The sequence below is a fragment of the Colobus angolensis genome, unplaced genomic scaffold (assembly GCF_000951035.1).
Source record: "Colobus angolensis palliatus isolate OR3802 unplaced genomic scaffold, Cang.pa_1.0 Scaffold9, whole genome shotgun sequence".
Lineage (NCBI taxonomy): Eukaryota > Metazoa > Chordata > Mammalia > Primates > Cercopithecidae > Colobus > Colobus angolensis.
The window spans coordinates 699,198-715,079 of NW_012122931.1; the positions used below are offsets into that span (position 1 = coordinate 699,198).

The following is a 15,882-nucleotide window of genomic DNA, read 5'->3' on the forward strand; positions in this document are numbered from 1 at the left end:
TCAGCTCTGCTGCCCCCAAGCCGCCCCTCTCCAACACCTGCTCTGGCCTGTCTGCTGTGAGCCACGGTGTGTGAGCCAACGCGAATGTATCCTTGGGGGCTCTGAGACAGTGACAGCAGGTGCAGTGGGCCGTGCACCCGGGCCCTGAGTGTGGTCTTGCATTTCATACTCTCAGCACTCGGTGTCTGGCTGGCGGGTGGCTCTGAGCCCCTCGACGGGACAGTTTCGCAGGAGTGTAGCTCACGGTGCTGCACGAAGTACTCTGTGACTTGCAGGTGTGCGTCTGCCTTTCTGAGAGCCACCGAACCTCATCATGAGACTTCAGGGCCTGGGGGGGATTTTAGAAGTCTTTGAATCGATTCCCAATTTATATAGGAAGTCATTCATGCAGCCACTATGGGAGTCGTCACTGTACCTGGGCTTGATTTCCCCTCGGGACTGAGAGCTCACTCCTTGTAAGGCAGTGTCTTTGAGAGTCGGCCGCCGTGCCTCGGTGGGCCTGAGGTTTGTCTCCATGGGAATTGCGGTTTTAGGTCTGAACTCCATGAGCTGACTGCAATCCTGCCTCTGTATCAAAGTACAGACATTTCCCTCACCTGCTCATTCATTTGGGCAGCTTCCATCTGTTCCTGTTTCATGCCAGGCATTGGGCCAGGTGCACGCAGGGGCCACGGTGGTCAGAGTTGTAATGTTTCTGCCATTGGGGTTGAGGGGGTGGTTCTGAGCTCTAGATGCGCCACTGGGGTCCCTGTCTCTGGGAATTTATTCCTCATTTTAAAGGCAAGTGGACAAGAAAACAAAACACCCCTTTCAGACAGCGTGCTGCAGCCTCCCCAGGAAGCTCCCTGCTGCGGGGTGGGTGGGAAGCCGACTGTGAAGTCTTTTAGGAACAAGGAAGGGCGGGAGGGATGGGAACCTGCTGACGACCTGGCTCTGGCTCTGGCTGGTGGCTTGCATTTTGGGGAATTCCGCCCGCTGCTCTGGGTGGGCAGGGCCAGGACCGCCCATGTGGCCGGCTCCCTTGGGTTCCCACGTGGGCCAGGTTGAGATACTGCGTTTTCTGTCTGGACTGAAGTGGGCACTGCTCCCTGGTGGCCAGCACGAGAATTGCAGCACGGCAGACAGGTGCTGGATTGGGGATGGCCAGACCCATGGAGAGAGGGACTTCCTGACCCCTCATTCTGTCCGGGCTCCAAGGGGAGGCCGTGGCTTGGAGAGGCTGGGGAGGGGGAAGCTTCCCAAGAACCGGGACCTAGGTCAGCCCAAGCCTAGGGGGCTCTTCTGTGGCCTGATGTGGCTCCGACACACAGGGCTGCTTCCCTCTATTAGGATGTTTAAGAGGGACCACATGATAGGGTAGAAATAAGCAGCACCAGCCAGGAATTTGGGGCTGTTGGCATCGTCACTGACGAGGTGTGGCTGTCGGTCAGTGTGTTCCCTTCCCTGCCTCGGTTTCCTCATCTGTCATGTGGAGGTGGTGCTTTTCAGCCCTCCTGTCTCGAGGGCGGCCTCCCCGGCAGGATGGAGGAAGGAGGTCCAGAAACGCCCAGTGCCTGGATGCTGGGTGGGGGGAGGTCCTTGGGGGTTGGGCTCCTGCATGCATGTGCATGTATGCACACACACGCTCACACACACCCTGCACAGCACTGCTTGCTCACACACACAATCAGACACACCCCACAGCACAACCTGCTCATATACACACATACACCACCCAGCACAACCCTCTGACACACACAATCACATACATCCCACTCAGCACAACCCGCTCACAGACACCCCAGCCACACAATCACTCACACACACACCACAGCACAGCCCACACACGCACACGCTCACACACACACACCCCACCCAGCACAGCTCACTCACACACACAATCACACACCCCACCCAGCACAACCCGCTCACACACACATGGTCTCACACACCACAGCAGTCCACACACACAGTCACACATGTTCACACACACGCACCCCACCCAGCACAGCTCACTCACACACACACAATCACACACCTCACCCAGCACAACCCACTCACACACACATGCTCTCACACAATTGCTCACATACACACAGCACAACCTGCTCTCACACACACACACATGCTCACACACACACTCACACGTGCTCTCACCTGCTCACACACACCCCACCCAGCACAGCTCACTCACACATACAATCACACACACCCCACGCAGCACAGCCCACTCACATAATCACACCCCACCCAGTACAACCCACTCACACACACATGCTCTCCCATACTCACACACACCACAGCACAGCCCACTCACACATGCTCACACATGCTCTCACACACGCACCCCACCCAGCACAGCTCACTCTCACACACACACAATCACACACACACCCCATCCATCACAGCTTATGCACACATATACACCCTCACACACAGTCACACACCCCCCCCACCCAGCACAGCTCAGTCACACATACAATCACACACACCCCCCACCCAGCACAACTCACTCAATCACATACACACACCCCAACCAGTACAGCCTGCTTACACACACAAAGTCACACACACACAGTCACACATACCCCACACGCCCAGCACAGCTTGCTCGCACACACGTGCTCGCGCACACACACACACACACATTCACACACACACCCCCCACCCAGCACAGCCCGCTCACCCTCTGCCTCTTGTCTTCAAGGACTTGGCGATGTACATCAATGAAGTTAAACGGGACAAGGAGACCTTGAGGAAAATCAGCGAATTTCAGAGTTCTATAGAAAACTTGGTGAGTGGGACTGACTCTTCAGGCTAGGGAAGGTTGATGAGGACGGTGCCTATAAAGTCACGTTCACAGCTGCAGTATTGAGTGAGCTCCACGGGCAGCCACACCACGGCTGCCTGTTGAGAGGGTGGCGCCCGGCAGCATCTGAGTTCATTCTCAGATCCCCCGAGCATCCACGCTCCCTTGCCCACCATGGCCAACCCAAGTGCCCTGTGCCCTGAAGACGGCCTGTGCTTAGGGGGGAGGGGAAGGGACAGGGAAGGGGGCAGGGGAGGGGATGGGGAGGAGACAGGGGACGGGGCAGGGGAGGGACTGTATTCATTGCCCAGCCCCCTTTCTCCCCCCAGCCTAGACAGAAAACCCCTTCAAGTCCAAGAGGAGAACTGTGGCTCCCAGGGGCAGGAGACGCCCCCTGGTCCCTGGACCCCTGGCCCACCCTCACCTTGACTCTCCCCTCCAGGGGCAATGGACAGGGTTTGGGCCCAGGCTTGGTGGGGCCGGCAGTCGCCTCTGCTCTTCGGACTCCATCAGGCAGGGGTACCACCTCCCGGGACTCTCCCCAGAGCCTGGCCCTGCAGAGACCAGGCTTGGGCTGCTGAGTCAGTCACCTCGTCCTGCCTGGGGAGAGGGGATGCGCCACCCCGGAAAGCACACTCCCTGGTCCGTGCTGACCGGAGCGGACTTCCCGAGGATCTACCGGTTCTAACCCGGGATTCTCCCCCTCAGCATTGCTGGCGTTTGGTGCCGGATCATTCTTGGTTGTGGGACCTGCCCTGTGCATTACGCACGGGCAGCCATGGGATGTGGAGCCGTGTCCCTGGCTGCCACCCACCAGATGCCAGTAGCACCCCCACCCCCTCAACTGATGCCAACCAAATATGCCCCTGGACATTGCCAGAGGGTCCTTTGGGTGGCAGAATTACCCCCTGGTTGTGCATCACAAACATTTTCACACTGGTGATTTCACTTGCATGAAGCCGGCGGGGGAAGGTCCCTGATGCCCAGGCCACACCCACCCGGTGCCAGCAGCACAAAGAGAACGCCCTCCACAAACGCGGGGCATGAAAAAGCACCCGCGATACATCGGCAATGAAAGAAAAAAGAAAAAAGCTTCTGAAGGGCATTATGATACTGCCCCTTCATCTTTCATTTTAGAAATAAATTAAAGTGTGTGGGTGCAGAGGAGGCCGAGGACGGCCGCACCCCGCGCCATTAGCACCTGGTGGGTCCATGCTGCTGTGAGCTCCTGTGCAAAGCATTTGCAAATGTGTACAGCGAGCAGAACGTGAGGAGAAAAGTTCATTTTGTTTTGTTTTTTAAGTTTTTACATAGGAGCAATACTTGTTCATTAAACAACAAGAACAGGCCGGGCACGGTGGCTCATGCTGGTAATCCCAGCACTCTGGGAGGCTGAGGTGGGTGCATCACTTGAGGTCAGGAGTTTGAGACTAGCCTGGCCAACATGGTAAAACCCTGTCTCTACTAAAAGTACAAAAATTAGCCAGGCGTGGTGGCGGGTGCCTGTAATCCCAGCTACTCGGGAGACTGAGGCAGGAGAATCTCTGGAACCCCGGAGGCAGAGGTTGCAGTGAGCCGTGATTGCGCCACTGCACTCCAGCCTGGGTGACCGAGTGAGACTGTCTCAAAAACGTCGACAACACCAAGAATCAAACAGCAGGCGCCATGGCCAGCAGGCACCAAGCGTCCCCATGAGCCAGTCCCTGTATCCGGTCCTGGCTCCAAATCCCATCACCACAGGGAAGGTGGTGAGAGCTGAGATCGGAGGCCTGGAGCAAGTTGACTGAGGCTGCGTGGCACCAAAGCTGTCCTTGCGGCCTCTGGGGCTGAGACCTTGGAAGGAAATGCTGAGCCCGTGCCTCGAGCACCCCCCAGGCAGGGCCCTGTTTACGTCTCACAAGCATTTTCCTCCACCTTTTCCTGTCTGCATGGACACTTTGAAAGCCACGCAGGGGACATGTCAAGAGAAACTGTCTCTGAACCAGAACCAGACAGACAACGAAAATGAAACCTCAGTGAACCGCACAGGGGTCTGAGTCAAAGCCTCACCCTCGGCAGGACCCCGGCCCCACCCGCCCTGCAGCAGATAGGCGCTGTTTGTTTTCTCCTGAACGTGGGTTCTCGGGCTTGGGCGTCTGGCTTTTCCGACCAGGTCCTGCTTGGGGCCCCACACAGTGGCGGCCTGTGAACAGAACCGGCGCCGTCAATCGCCCTTTGTCCCCAGAGCTGAAGGGAGCCCCTTGGCGGGGCTGGCCAGGGAAAGGACAGAAGCTGCCAGGCCCCGTCCCTTCCCAGTTTTCTGCACCCTCCCTCGTCGATCCTGAGCCCCAGCTGGGAGCCACGGGGCCTGTTTCCCTTTGTCCCGCCTCTGCTGCCTGTGGGGAGCTCCCTTCGGTGCGCGACAGTCTGCCCTGCCCGTGTGGTCAGGAGAACTGGGGCTGTTCCAGCCCCGGCTGATGGCCCCTCTCCTTCCCAGCAAGTGAAACTGGAGGAATTTGGAAGGCCAAAGATTGACGGGGAACTGAAAGTCCGGTCCATAGTCAACCACACCAAGCAGGACAGGTGAGCGGGGCGTGTGCTGTGGGCTGGGTGGCATCCCGCCAGGGTCTGGCTCTCCCTGCCAGGGAGCCGCTCCTAAGTGGCTCTGGAAGCCGGACCTTCCTGTGGAAAGAGCTGCCTGGTGGTGGCTTGGTGTTGTTCAGTTTTAATTGCTTCCTTCCTTCTCGTCAGCGAGCGGGCGCCACAGCAGTGGGGCTTTTGTGCCTGTGGCGGGCACTAAGCGGGGCGGGGCCAGCCAAAGGTGAGGGCCAGGCCTCTCACTGCCAATGCTCAGCCTCCGGGGACCCAAGACAGGCCTAGAGTGGCCGGATGAGCTCTTTGCCAAATGACTGCCGGAGAGTGTCCAGGCCCATAGTGGCCCAGGTTTGTCCAGGGCCCTCCTTATGCACCTACTGTGCGCTGGGGCAGGGGTCACAGCAGATCTGGGTCCCGCCCTCTTAAGGCTCCCAGTCCAGTGCAGAAGCAACTGGGAGTGGCCGTCAGGGCTCAGTGCTGCACGGGAAGCCCTCGTCGGGGGATGCAGGAGCCCCTTGAAGGGCTCCTGACACAGCCTCAGTCACGAGGGTAGGGAGCCAAGGAAAGCTTCCTGGAGAAGCAGTGTGGGAATAGCCGAGACCTGACCGAGGCTCAGCATTAGCCTGGTGAGCCAGGTGAGGGCAGGGCTCGCCTGGAGAGGGAGCTGCGTGCCAGAGCCTCAGGCTCAGCTCGTGCTGCCTCCTCGGAGCAGAGCACACAGTGCTGGGGTGCTGATGCCCCGCTGCGCTGCCTGGCCCAGGTACTTGTTCCTGTTTGACAAGGTGGTCATCGTCTGCAAGCGGAAGGGTTACAACTACGAGCTCAAGGAGATCATCGAGCTGCTTTTCCACAAGATGACCGACGACCCCATGAACAACAAGGATGTCAAGAAGGTGGGGCCTTCTGGGTCCGCCCCCCCACTACCCAGGAACGTGGGGGTGGCCTGGAGAGAGGCACTGGGTTCCAGACCTCAAGGGAAGGGGACTCGAAGTCAGCCGCTGATGCTGGCCGGGTGGGTTGGGGTGAGCCCTGCAGGAAGCCTCCGCTGTGAGTCACTGCCTCGCCATCACGACCCCTGCTCCTTGCCGGGCCCAACGAGATGGGTGAGCGAGACCAGAATCCCACTCCCACTTCAGTGAGGTGACTGGAGCAGAGGGGAGAGGCCTGCCCAAGGCCTTTAGCGAGGGTGGGGTGTTCAACCTTGGCTTTCCATCTGACCAGCCTGACTCTAGCCCATGTTGTCCCTTGTAGCAAGCAGGCTTTCCTCTCCCGTCCCACCCTGCAGTGCTTGGAGGAGGGCTGTGGGTAGGTCTGGCTGTGACTTGTCCAAGACTCTACATGTAGCTGACCGGGGCCTGTGGCTGCTGGGGCGGGGCCAGGGCTGCAGGGGTGTGGCCTGTGGCTGCTAGGGCGGGGCCAGGACTGCAGAGGTGGGCCTGTGGCTGCCAGGGGGTGGGGCCAGGGCTATCGGGGCGGGGCCAAACCTGCTGTGGGGCAGGACCATGGCTACAGGGCTATTGCTGCCTGGCTCTCTGGTTCAGTCCTGCTTCAGCTGAGGCTTTTGCCCATGGCACTTGAGCACCTACCGTGTTCAGCCCTGGTGGGGCGGGGGGCGGGGGGTCAGGAGCCCATGTTCTAAAAGTCCGGGCCCTGGCGTCCAGGGCTGGCAGTGTAGCCCTGGTCCAGACCCAGCGAGTGCAGGCTGGATGAGCCGTTGAGGGTAACCCTCCCTGCCCTGTTACCCAAAACAAATAATGGACCCACAAGGCAGTCCCTGCCTCCAGCACCCAACACTCGGGGAAGAAAGTCCTTTCCCCGCTGACCGCCCCACCCCCAGCCTGGGCACTGGAGGGTGTCCCACCTGCCAGGGCTCCTGGCGCCCCCACACCGCAGCACCCACCACAGGGCCGGGCCGAGCCTCTCACTGACCATCTCCCCCTTCCTCTCCTCTCCTCATGCTTCCTAGTCTCACGGGAAAATGGTAAGCACCTAGCGCCCAGGTCCTCCCGCCTGCCTCAATCATCCCAGCCTGGTGCTGGCACTTCTGCCCGGAGCCAGGGAACCCAGGGGCCTAAGGGCCCGGGCTCCTGGTTTTCTTGGTCCTCTGTCCTCCTCTCCCTCTCCCGATGATGAAATGTTTTGTATTCATGATGAAAGACCCAGGAAGACAGTGTGAAAGGAAAACCCCATGACCCTCAAGTCGCTGGAGCTCGGGCCAGAGGCTGGGGTTTCTTTCTCTCTTCAGCTCTCCATCATCCTTTTTGTTTTTCTCTGTTCTCTCCCTCCTCCCTCCCTCTTCCTCCCCTTTTCCTCTCTCTTTCCTTTTTTCTTTCCTCCTCCCATCACTGCTCCGCCCTTCCTCTCTCCATCCCTCCCTTCCTTCCTCTTTCCCGCCATCTTTTCTAACCCAGTGGGCTCCTATTTGCCAAACTCTTTTTTCTGAACCACTTTGTCCAAGAGCTTGGAGAGATGGCGAGGCCTGTGGGGTGGCTGAAAGGGAGGCAGGGAAGGGGGCAGCTGTGGGTTGCTCAGTGGGGGATGGCTTCGCAGAGGGAGCCCCAGGACTGTGGCTGTTCCCTGCCTTTTTTTGTTATTGTTCTACTTCGGAGAAGTGAGTTATTTTAGCATCACATTTAGGAAGTGAAAGTGGGTGGTCAGGCCTCGTGGAGGGGCCCTGGGTGGGGCCCTGAGCTCATCCTCCCTGGGGTCCTGCCTGCACTGCTACATATCCACTCGGTGGAGCATCCTCGCACACGGGCACAGGCAGGTGTGCAGATCTGCCCATGCACATGTGTGTGCACCCACAGGAGAGCACACACAGCATGGGTGCACATGCATCATACATGTTAGAGCACGTGTGTACCTGCAGGGACGGACACAAGTGTGTGTGTACACATGCTCACAGGAGCACTGGGCACACTCAGGCACAGGTGCACACTCATAGACACGCGTGCAGGCACAGATGCACATCCATGCACATAGCACACTCGTATGCATGCACAGGTGAAGGCACAAGCGCATATGTATTCTCACGTGAGGATGCGGGCACACAGCTATGCATGCACGCATACAGAGACACGTGTGCACATACAGCGTGGGCAAGAGTGCAGGTACACATGTGAGAACGTGTTCACACAGGCACAGGCACCCATGCGTGTATGCATATACACACGTGCACATACCGCACAGGCAAGAGTACACATGGGCATGTGCCAGGATGTCTGAAGCCGTGTCCGTTGCAAGCATGGCCCCTCTCCCCCGCAGTGGTCCTACGGCTTCTACCTAATTCACCTTCAAGGAAAGCAGGGCTTCCAGTTTTTCTGCAAAACAGAAGATATGAAGAGGAAGTGGATGGAACAGTTTGAGATGGCCATGTGAGTTCCAGGGTGGCAGCCCCCAGGTCCCACGCAGATCAGTTGTATGGGGGGCGGAAGCCCAGGTGGACTGTGTCTGTGACTCCTGTCAGACCAGGGGTGGAGGGAGGCAAAGTTGGAATGTCAGGGACACAGACAGCCTCCATCACCCCTGGGACGCCAGCCTCCCTCGGTGACGTCCTCTTTAACAATCGATGCAGAGTGAGAGGGCTCTCCCTCTGCCATAGCCTGTCCCAGGCAGGCTCCGCTGTCCTGCTGGAATGAGCCATCCCACCCTTGAGGCTGAGCCTGGCACGCTTGGCCCACAGAGCAGTGACCGGCTGGGAGTGGCCATGATGCCAGAGGATTCCTGGTGACCCCAATCTTCAGGGTCTTACGGACTGGTGGCTTGACACCTGTTTTTGAAGCCACAGAACTATTTTTCCATGAAATCCAAGAGGTACCCCTAGATATGTGAAACAGAGAAAGGTGATGAGTGGGTTCCCGGAACACGGACCCTGGAGGGCCAGCAGGGTCATCTGTGCTTGAGCTCTGCGGGCAGGTGCGCTCTCGCCTCTCTGACCGTTTCCGCTGGTGAAATGGAGAGGGGAAGGCCTGTGTTCCGGACTTCTTGGGAGGATCGAAAGGGAACCATTGGACACAGCGGGACCAGGGCCTGGCTTGTGGGAATAGATGCAGCCAGCTGGTTTGCACGCAGGCTCTGTGGGGGAGGCCTGGGGCATCTCCTCTTCGGCCACTTGCTTTCCCTGGGCTGTAATTTTCTCCCCAACATCCTATTGTGGAGAAGTTCAAGAGTTCATGGAAGCTGAAGCAACATGATGGTGAATAGCTGTCTTCTCACCGTGCCGCCGCCATCCGCATCACCCCACCCTACCCCTGGTCATCCAACAGCGGGTCTGTGTCAAAGTGAATTGCACACCAGTGCGGCCCCGCTACGTACCTCAAGGGGCCCAATATTTGTTTAGCTTCTGAAACTTCAAGCTTATATCCAATGAGGCAAACAAATCTTAAGTATATGTTTTCTGAGTTTTAACAAATGCCCACACCTGCCCACATCCAGTCCCAGTCAGGACCTTAGACCACCACCCCCACCTGGAAGGTTCTCTCAGGCCAGTGCAGCAGTGTTAAAGCTTCCTCTCTGACCTGCCTTCTACCAGCAGGGAGTCTGGGCCCCGAGTCTGCCCCGTGTCGGGGGCAGAGCCAGGCTTGGAGTCCAGGCCCTCCCGGATTCTGTACAGCCTTGGTCTGGAGCCCAGCTAGTCCCCAGGATGGCCACATGACGGGGCTTGGGGAATCTGGTGGGTGTAGCGTCTGCTCTCTTTCCCTCCTGCCAGGTCAAACATCAAGCCGGACAAAGCCAATGCCAATCACCACAGTTTCCAGATGTACACGTTTGACAAGACCACCAACTGCAAAGCCTGCAAAATGTTCCTCAGGTAGGAAATTCCCTCCTTCAGCCCTCACACCCACCCCAGGTCCCCGAGGGAGCTTAGTGTTCTATCTGTCCTGTGTTCCCTGTGGGAGGCCCTGAGGGGTTAAGGGAGCATATCCCACAAGAGTCAGGCCCGTGCCAGGCATGGTGGCTCAAGTCCCAGCACTTTGGGAGACTGAGGCAGGTGAATCGCTTGAGCCCAGGAGTTTAATACCAGCCTGGCAACATGGCAAAACTCTGTCTGTACAAAAAATACAAAAGTCAGCCGGGCGTATTGGCCTGCGCCTGTGGCCCCAGCTTACTCAGGAGGCTGATGTGGGAGAACTGATTAAGCCCTGGAGATTGAGCCTCCGGTAAGCTGTGATGCCACCACTGTGCTCCAGCCTGGGTGACAGAGTGAGACCCTGTCTCAAAAAAAAAGAGGCCCAGCCAAGCCCTTAGAGTTTCAGATCTAGCCAGGGGGTGATTGTTCCTGGGTGCCCAGGATGCTGTGTGGGGCGGGGAGGAAGGCTGGGGTAAATAGGGGAAAGCAGGTGTCAGGCTGCCTGGTAAAGGAGGGTTCTGGATACTCAGGGCTATGAGGGATGTGTGTGCTGGGAGGGAGCCAGCCAGGTGAGCCTGGGTGGGAACAAGGGCCTTGACCTTGGCAGAGAGGCGTGAGGAGCCGGCCCCAGCCTCGACCTCACCTCCCGCCCTCCCCTGTGCAGGGGCACCTTCTACCAGGGATACATGTGCACCAAGTGCGGCGTCGGGGCACACAAGGAGTGCCTGGAAGTGATACCTCCCTGCAAGTTTAGTGAGTACCCCCCAAGTCCCTGACTGTGCCCACTCACTTCTGCCCTCTACCACCCGGGTACTGGGCCTCAGGCACCATCTCCCATGGAGCAGGGACCAGATGAGGACACTGGTGCTTACGTGCCCTGGGGCAGACACCTGCCACACGTCACACACTTAGCAGTAGACACAGCCGGGATGAATTCCATTCCGAGCCCTCTCTCCTAATGGGTACTTGAAGACCCTTCCCCATCTCCTACATCCCCTGCCCCGCTCCAGGAGGAAGCTTCTGGAATCTCCACCCTCAAACCCGGCACAGAACATTCTCAATAGGTGCATGGAGGTTTCTCATCACAGAAACACTGGTCACCCTGGCTTCTCCCAGCGGGTGAGGCCTGGCCATCAGTAGCTGTAGCCATGTCAGTAAATGGTTCAGACACACGCACATGCACGTGTACACACATGGCACTTACAGTGGTTCCTTTCTGTTCATGCCCCTCTAGGGAAGCTTGAGGCTCACGGAGGGGAGAGGGTTGAGCCAGGCTGGCAGTGGGCAGAGGCAGAGACTCGCCCTGGAGGCTCCCCTGAAGCATCTTGGGTTGGGGGGCATACATTTGGAGTTGTGCCCAGCTCCGGGCAGCTGGACAGCAGTGCAAAGCCTGAGATGGTTCTTTACAGAGAAGTTTCAGACATCAGGATGTCACCTCCATCATCAGCCCCAGAAACTGAGGCTTGAAACTTTCGGCAATTTGTCTACACTTATTAGCGGAGCTTCCATTCAACAAAGAGCCCCTGGTGGCCCCAGGCCAAGTCTCTGGGTCTTGTCTCCTTGGGCCTCCTGCAAGTGTTTTAAGACAGAAAAACAAGTTAGGCCAGCTTGTCACCCGGAGACGCCAGCACCCGGAATACATTTTAAGCTGTGACTTTAGATCAATAGTTAATTCATCATTTACTGTGAGTGCCAGCCCAGTACCCTAACCGGGGGAGAGGGCCAGAAGGTCAGCCCAGACCCCCTTGTCCCCACCACAGGCCCAATGCAGCCCCCCAGCTGTGCGCAGGATCCCGCAGCCCCTGGAGTTAGTACCGGAGGATTCTGCAGGCAGCCTGTGGCCTGAACGCGGCTTTTCAGCTGTGTCCATCAATACTGCCCTCTTGTGGCCGTATGTCCCTCTCCCAGACGACTGGCTGCAGCCACTTAGAACCTTTTTTTCTTTTTCTGATTCCAAAAGTAATACATTTACTTACCAAAAATTTGGAGAAAAAGAAAAAAAGAAATGAAATTTTAAAGAAAAAGCATCACCCGTGAACTTACTTAGAAATAATGAAAGGCAGTAGTTTGGTATATTTCCTGCCAAGTTTTCTTTTTCTGTGATTTTTCTGTTTTGCCCCCGATTATTAATTACTGATTTTCCATAGAAAATTTGGAAAATGTAGAGAAGTGTAAAGGAGGAGAGAAAAACTACTCCTGCTATCCCCAGGCAAAGCCAGCTGCCACGAGGCCCCGGGCACTGTCCTGCTTTCTGCAGACGTGCGCGCCCGCCCACCCCACCTCTGTAACCGTTTTCAATTTTTCCTAGTATGTGTAGTTAGGGTTCCACCAGAGAGGCAACTGCAGGTCTTTTGGAAGCCAGTATTGCTGTCTGCATTCTCCCATGTCCTGGCAGTGCCCTGGCTGGCACCAGCTCCATTCTCAGGGACCTGGGACTCCCCTGTGTCCTTGCCCCCCTCCTCATCCCTCTGCCGGGGGACACTGTCCTTGCCACTTGTAGCCATTTTTCCCTTAAGAATGTCCAAGCTGCCTCCCCTCTGGTCCAGGCTTCTACCTTTGCTCTGTGGTTTGGCTCTGGGCAGTGTTCCTTTGACCATTGTAGCTTTCACCTCTGGGCTGTGCCCAGGCTGGTTTAGCTGTTTGCTGCCCATGGGGGCCGAAATGTCCCAGAGAGATACTGGCCTCTCCTGAGAGCCTTTCCTGTGGGAAGCCTTCATCAGGCACAGTCATAGCTGCTGTCCAGCTGGCTCCCCTGACCCCTGTCCACTGAGCTGGAACCTGTTCTCTGGTGTCTATGGATACCTGTCTGTCCAGGGCCGTCTGCACTGTGAGTGCTGGGTGGGGTGGAGGTCACGTCAGCCATGTGTGTAAGCTGTTGGGCTCCTTGCCTCCTTTGGTGGTGGGTGGCAGCCAGCTTGTCAGATGACTGGGCCCTAAAGGGTCTTGGGAACATTGGCTCTCCTCCTGACACGCTGAGGTCTGGTGTCCTTGAGCATGTCGGCACCTGGGTGTCTGAGCTGAGGACGGCAAGCAGGTAGCATACGTACCAGTACCTCCTCATCACTTGCCCCAGCAGGCATCACTAAGCGATTGTGGCAGGTAGCATGCCTACTGATGCCTCCTCATCGCTTGCCCCAGCAGGCATCACTAAGCGATTGTGGCAGGTAGCACACTTACCGATGCCTCCTCATCACTTGCCCCAGCAGGCATCACTAAGCGATTGTGGAAATCTCCCCATTGCATGCCAGGTACCACCCAGTGATCCAGGCAGCTGCCGCCATTCAAAAGAGGTGGCCCAGGGCGGGACAACCTTTTCGCCAGCTTAGGTCTATTATCCGGTCCGAGTTCTCCCATGGGCCCCCTAAAGCCAGAGCTCAGAATTTGCTGCCAGAAGTAACCAAGAGGCTTTCACAGCCATGACCTTGGACCTGCGTGTCCATGATCCATGTCCAAAACAGACCACTTTGTAGCTTAGCTCACTTACCATCTTAAGCTTGTCCCAGAAGCTTGGATCGGTGTGAGTGAGAGCCTCACGGGGCCTTGGCGTCAGTGGCCTCCCGTCTAACACCGGACCTGCTTCCTTTCCAGCTTCTCCTGCAGATGTGGTAAGTCCGCAAACTGTTTCCCCTCCCTCTGCTCCTGCCCCCGCCACAGCCCTGTGTGCCCAGAGCCAGAAATACCCAATTGTCTGCCTCTCACCACTTCTGGAGCCACACCGGCTTGGATGAGCCACTTTCAGTCACAAGAGGCTTCTGCTTTCCTTGGTGGGTGTCAGTAGAGTCCTCCTACGGGCCCTAGCGGTGTCTTCCTATCCCAGCTGCCCCCCCCACCATTCCCTTGCCCACTGGCTGCTCGCAGCTGTGGGTATAGCTCTGGGTCCTGCACACCAGCCCTCCTGTCCCCGAGTCCCCCGGTTGGCTCAGAGTCCTCTCTTTAGCTGATGTGGGGATGGAGTCACTTTGGGGGCTTCATGTACCCCTTGAGCTATGAGGTCCACATGAACCAGCCTTCATGGAGGAGGGAAACTTCGTTGTATTTGGCATTGTGTGTCCTAGATGGAGACCACAAAGCTCAGGCTCAGAGCAGGTGGTCAGGGCAGGGTTCCTGGAGGAGGTGGGGGTTCGTGGTAAGGAATGGGAGAGGGAAGGGCACAGAGACCTTCCAGGAGTGGGGGTGCACAGAGGTGGAGTATATTGCCAGGGTGGGAGTCACATAGAGAACAGTGTCCCTCTCCTCCCCTGCTTCTGCCTTGATCCCTCTATCTGGGAACAAGTGGGGACAGGGAGGAGGGGTTGGATCAGTGCATTGGCCACAGTCAAGGAGCAGCTTTCTCTCATCACTGTGTTCTGTCCTTGTCCTCACAGGACGCCTCCGGAGCGGGACCAGGTGAGTCATCTGGTCTTGGGCCCTGTGCTGTCACCCATGTCAGCCGTCACCTGGGAGCTGAGCCAAGGCCTAGGTGTGGTGATGGCCGGGTCTGCCCAGCCACCAGCTGCTCCAGGCTCCTGGATGCCGCCGCCTGGGGCCCCTCCCTCCTGCCTCTCTGGCCTCCGTGGCACCTCCTTGGGAGTTGGCTCTGTTTCTGATAAGGCAGCAACAGGCTGTGGGGATAGGACCCAGCCTGCAGAGGGGCCAGGGCCTTCTGCCCAGGGAGGGGCACCGAGCTGCAGCCAGAGACCTGAGACCAAAAGGCGCTGCCGTCTTCCCACCACGTCCTCCATCCCCTTCCTGCCTTGCTGTGGGTTGCTTAATGGAAACATGCTTTTAGACACAGCGTGGAAAGCATCGTGTTATCTGCAAACTTGAGTGCAGTCCAGGCAGTGCTCAGTACAGCCTCACCCTCATTAGCAGAAGACAAAAGATGAAAAACACCGCTACTGCTGGGACCAGGCGGGAACTGGGCTGGGAGAGATGTGGGCTCTTTGAGAGCTACAGGCAGGGCTGGGTCAGGGCAAGGCTTGTCTAAGAGCAGCCTCCAGATTCCCTGGGGGCACAGCCAGGATCCCCATTTCAGGCCCAGAGCTCCTCTTTGAGCTCTGTGGACTTGGGCAAACTGCTGGGCCTGCTGACCCGTCGCCCGTCTCTGACACGAGGGATCCCTCGTCTTCTGCCCCGCACAGCTGCCTGTGGGCCACAGATCTCGAGGGTGTTGGAAGAAAGCACGAAGTGCCATCTGAAAATAAGTTGCTGTTCCGTGATGACCCCTGAATCTGTTTATTGCATCAATAATTTGCTTATGATATTTATCAAAAAGACACGAGGCTTATGGGAAGGATTTAGGGAGGGGAGATACAGGCGCAGGGCTGTGTGTGCTGGGGGAGGCCGAGCTTGGTGATGGGGTAGGCTGCGGCCTGGGGCCAAGTCAGTGGCCGAGCGAGCTGCTGAGTTACCGAGTGAGCTGTCCTATCCTTTGCAGGTCCCAAGATGGTGGCCATGCAGAATTACCATGGCAACCCAGCCCCTCCCGGGAAGCCTGTGCTGACCTTCCAGACGGGCGACGTGCTTGAGCTGCTGAGGGGTGACCCTGAGTCTCCGTGGTGGGAGGTGGGTCCTGGGGCCTGGGAGGGTCAAGAGTCCCCAGCTCCGGCTCCTGCCTGCTCCCTGGGGCAGAAGCATAAAGTCCTGCACATCCCCAGGCAGAGGCAGAGGGGTGAGAGATCACCAGGGAGGA

The 15,882-nt window shown here is 57.7% G+C and overlaps 1 protein-coding gene across 1 annotated transcript in view; it reads left to right on the forward strand.

The window, feature by feature from the left end:
* Positions 1 to 15,882, forward strand: part of VAV2 (vav 2 guanine nucleotide exchange factor) — a 218,984-nt gene that overhangs the window by 186,502 nt on the left and 16,600 nt on the right. Inside the window, exons 15-24 of the mRNA XM_011931421.1 lie at positions 2,687 to 2,773; positions 5,265 to 5,350; positions 6,123 to 6,255; positions 7,329 to 7,343; positions 8,627 to 8,736; positions 10,071 to 10,172; positions 10,876 to 10,964; positions 13,800 to 13,816; positions 14,576 to 14,597; positions 15,628 to 15,755. Of these exons, the coding sequence (XP_011786811.1) occupies positions 2,687 to 2,773; positions 5,265 to 5,350; positions 6,123 to 6,255; positions 7,329 to 7,343; positions 8,627 to 8,736; positions 10,071 to 10,172; positions 10,876 to 10,964; positions 13,800 to 13,816; positions 14,576 to 14,597; positions 15,628 to 15,755 (789 nt within the window). The remainder of the gene's footprint in view (positions 1 to 2,686; positions 2,774 to 5,264; positions 5,351 to 6,122; positions 6,256 to 7,328; positions 7,344 to 8,626; positions 8,737 to 10,070; positions 10,173 to 10,875; positions 10,965 to 13,799; positions 13,817 to 14,575; positions 14,598 to 15,627; positions 15,756 to 15,882) is intronic.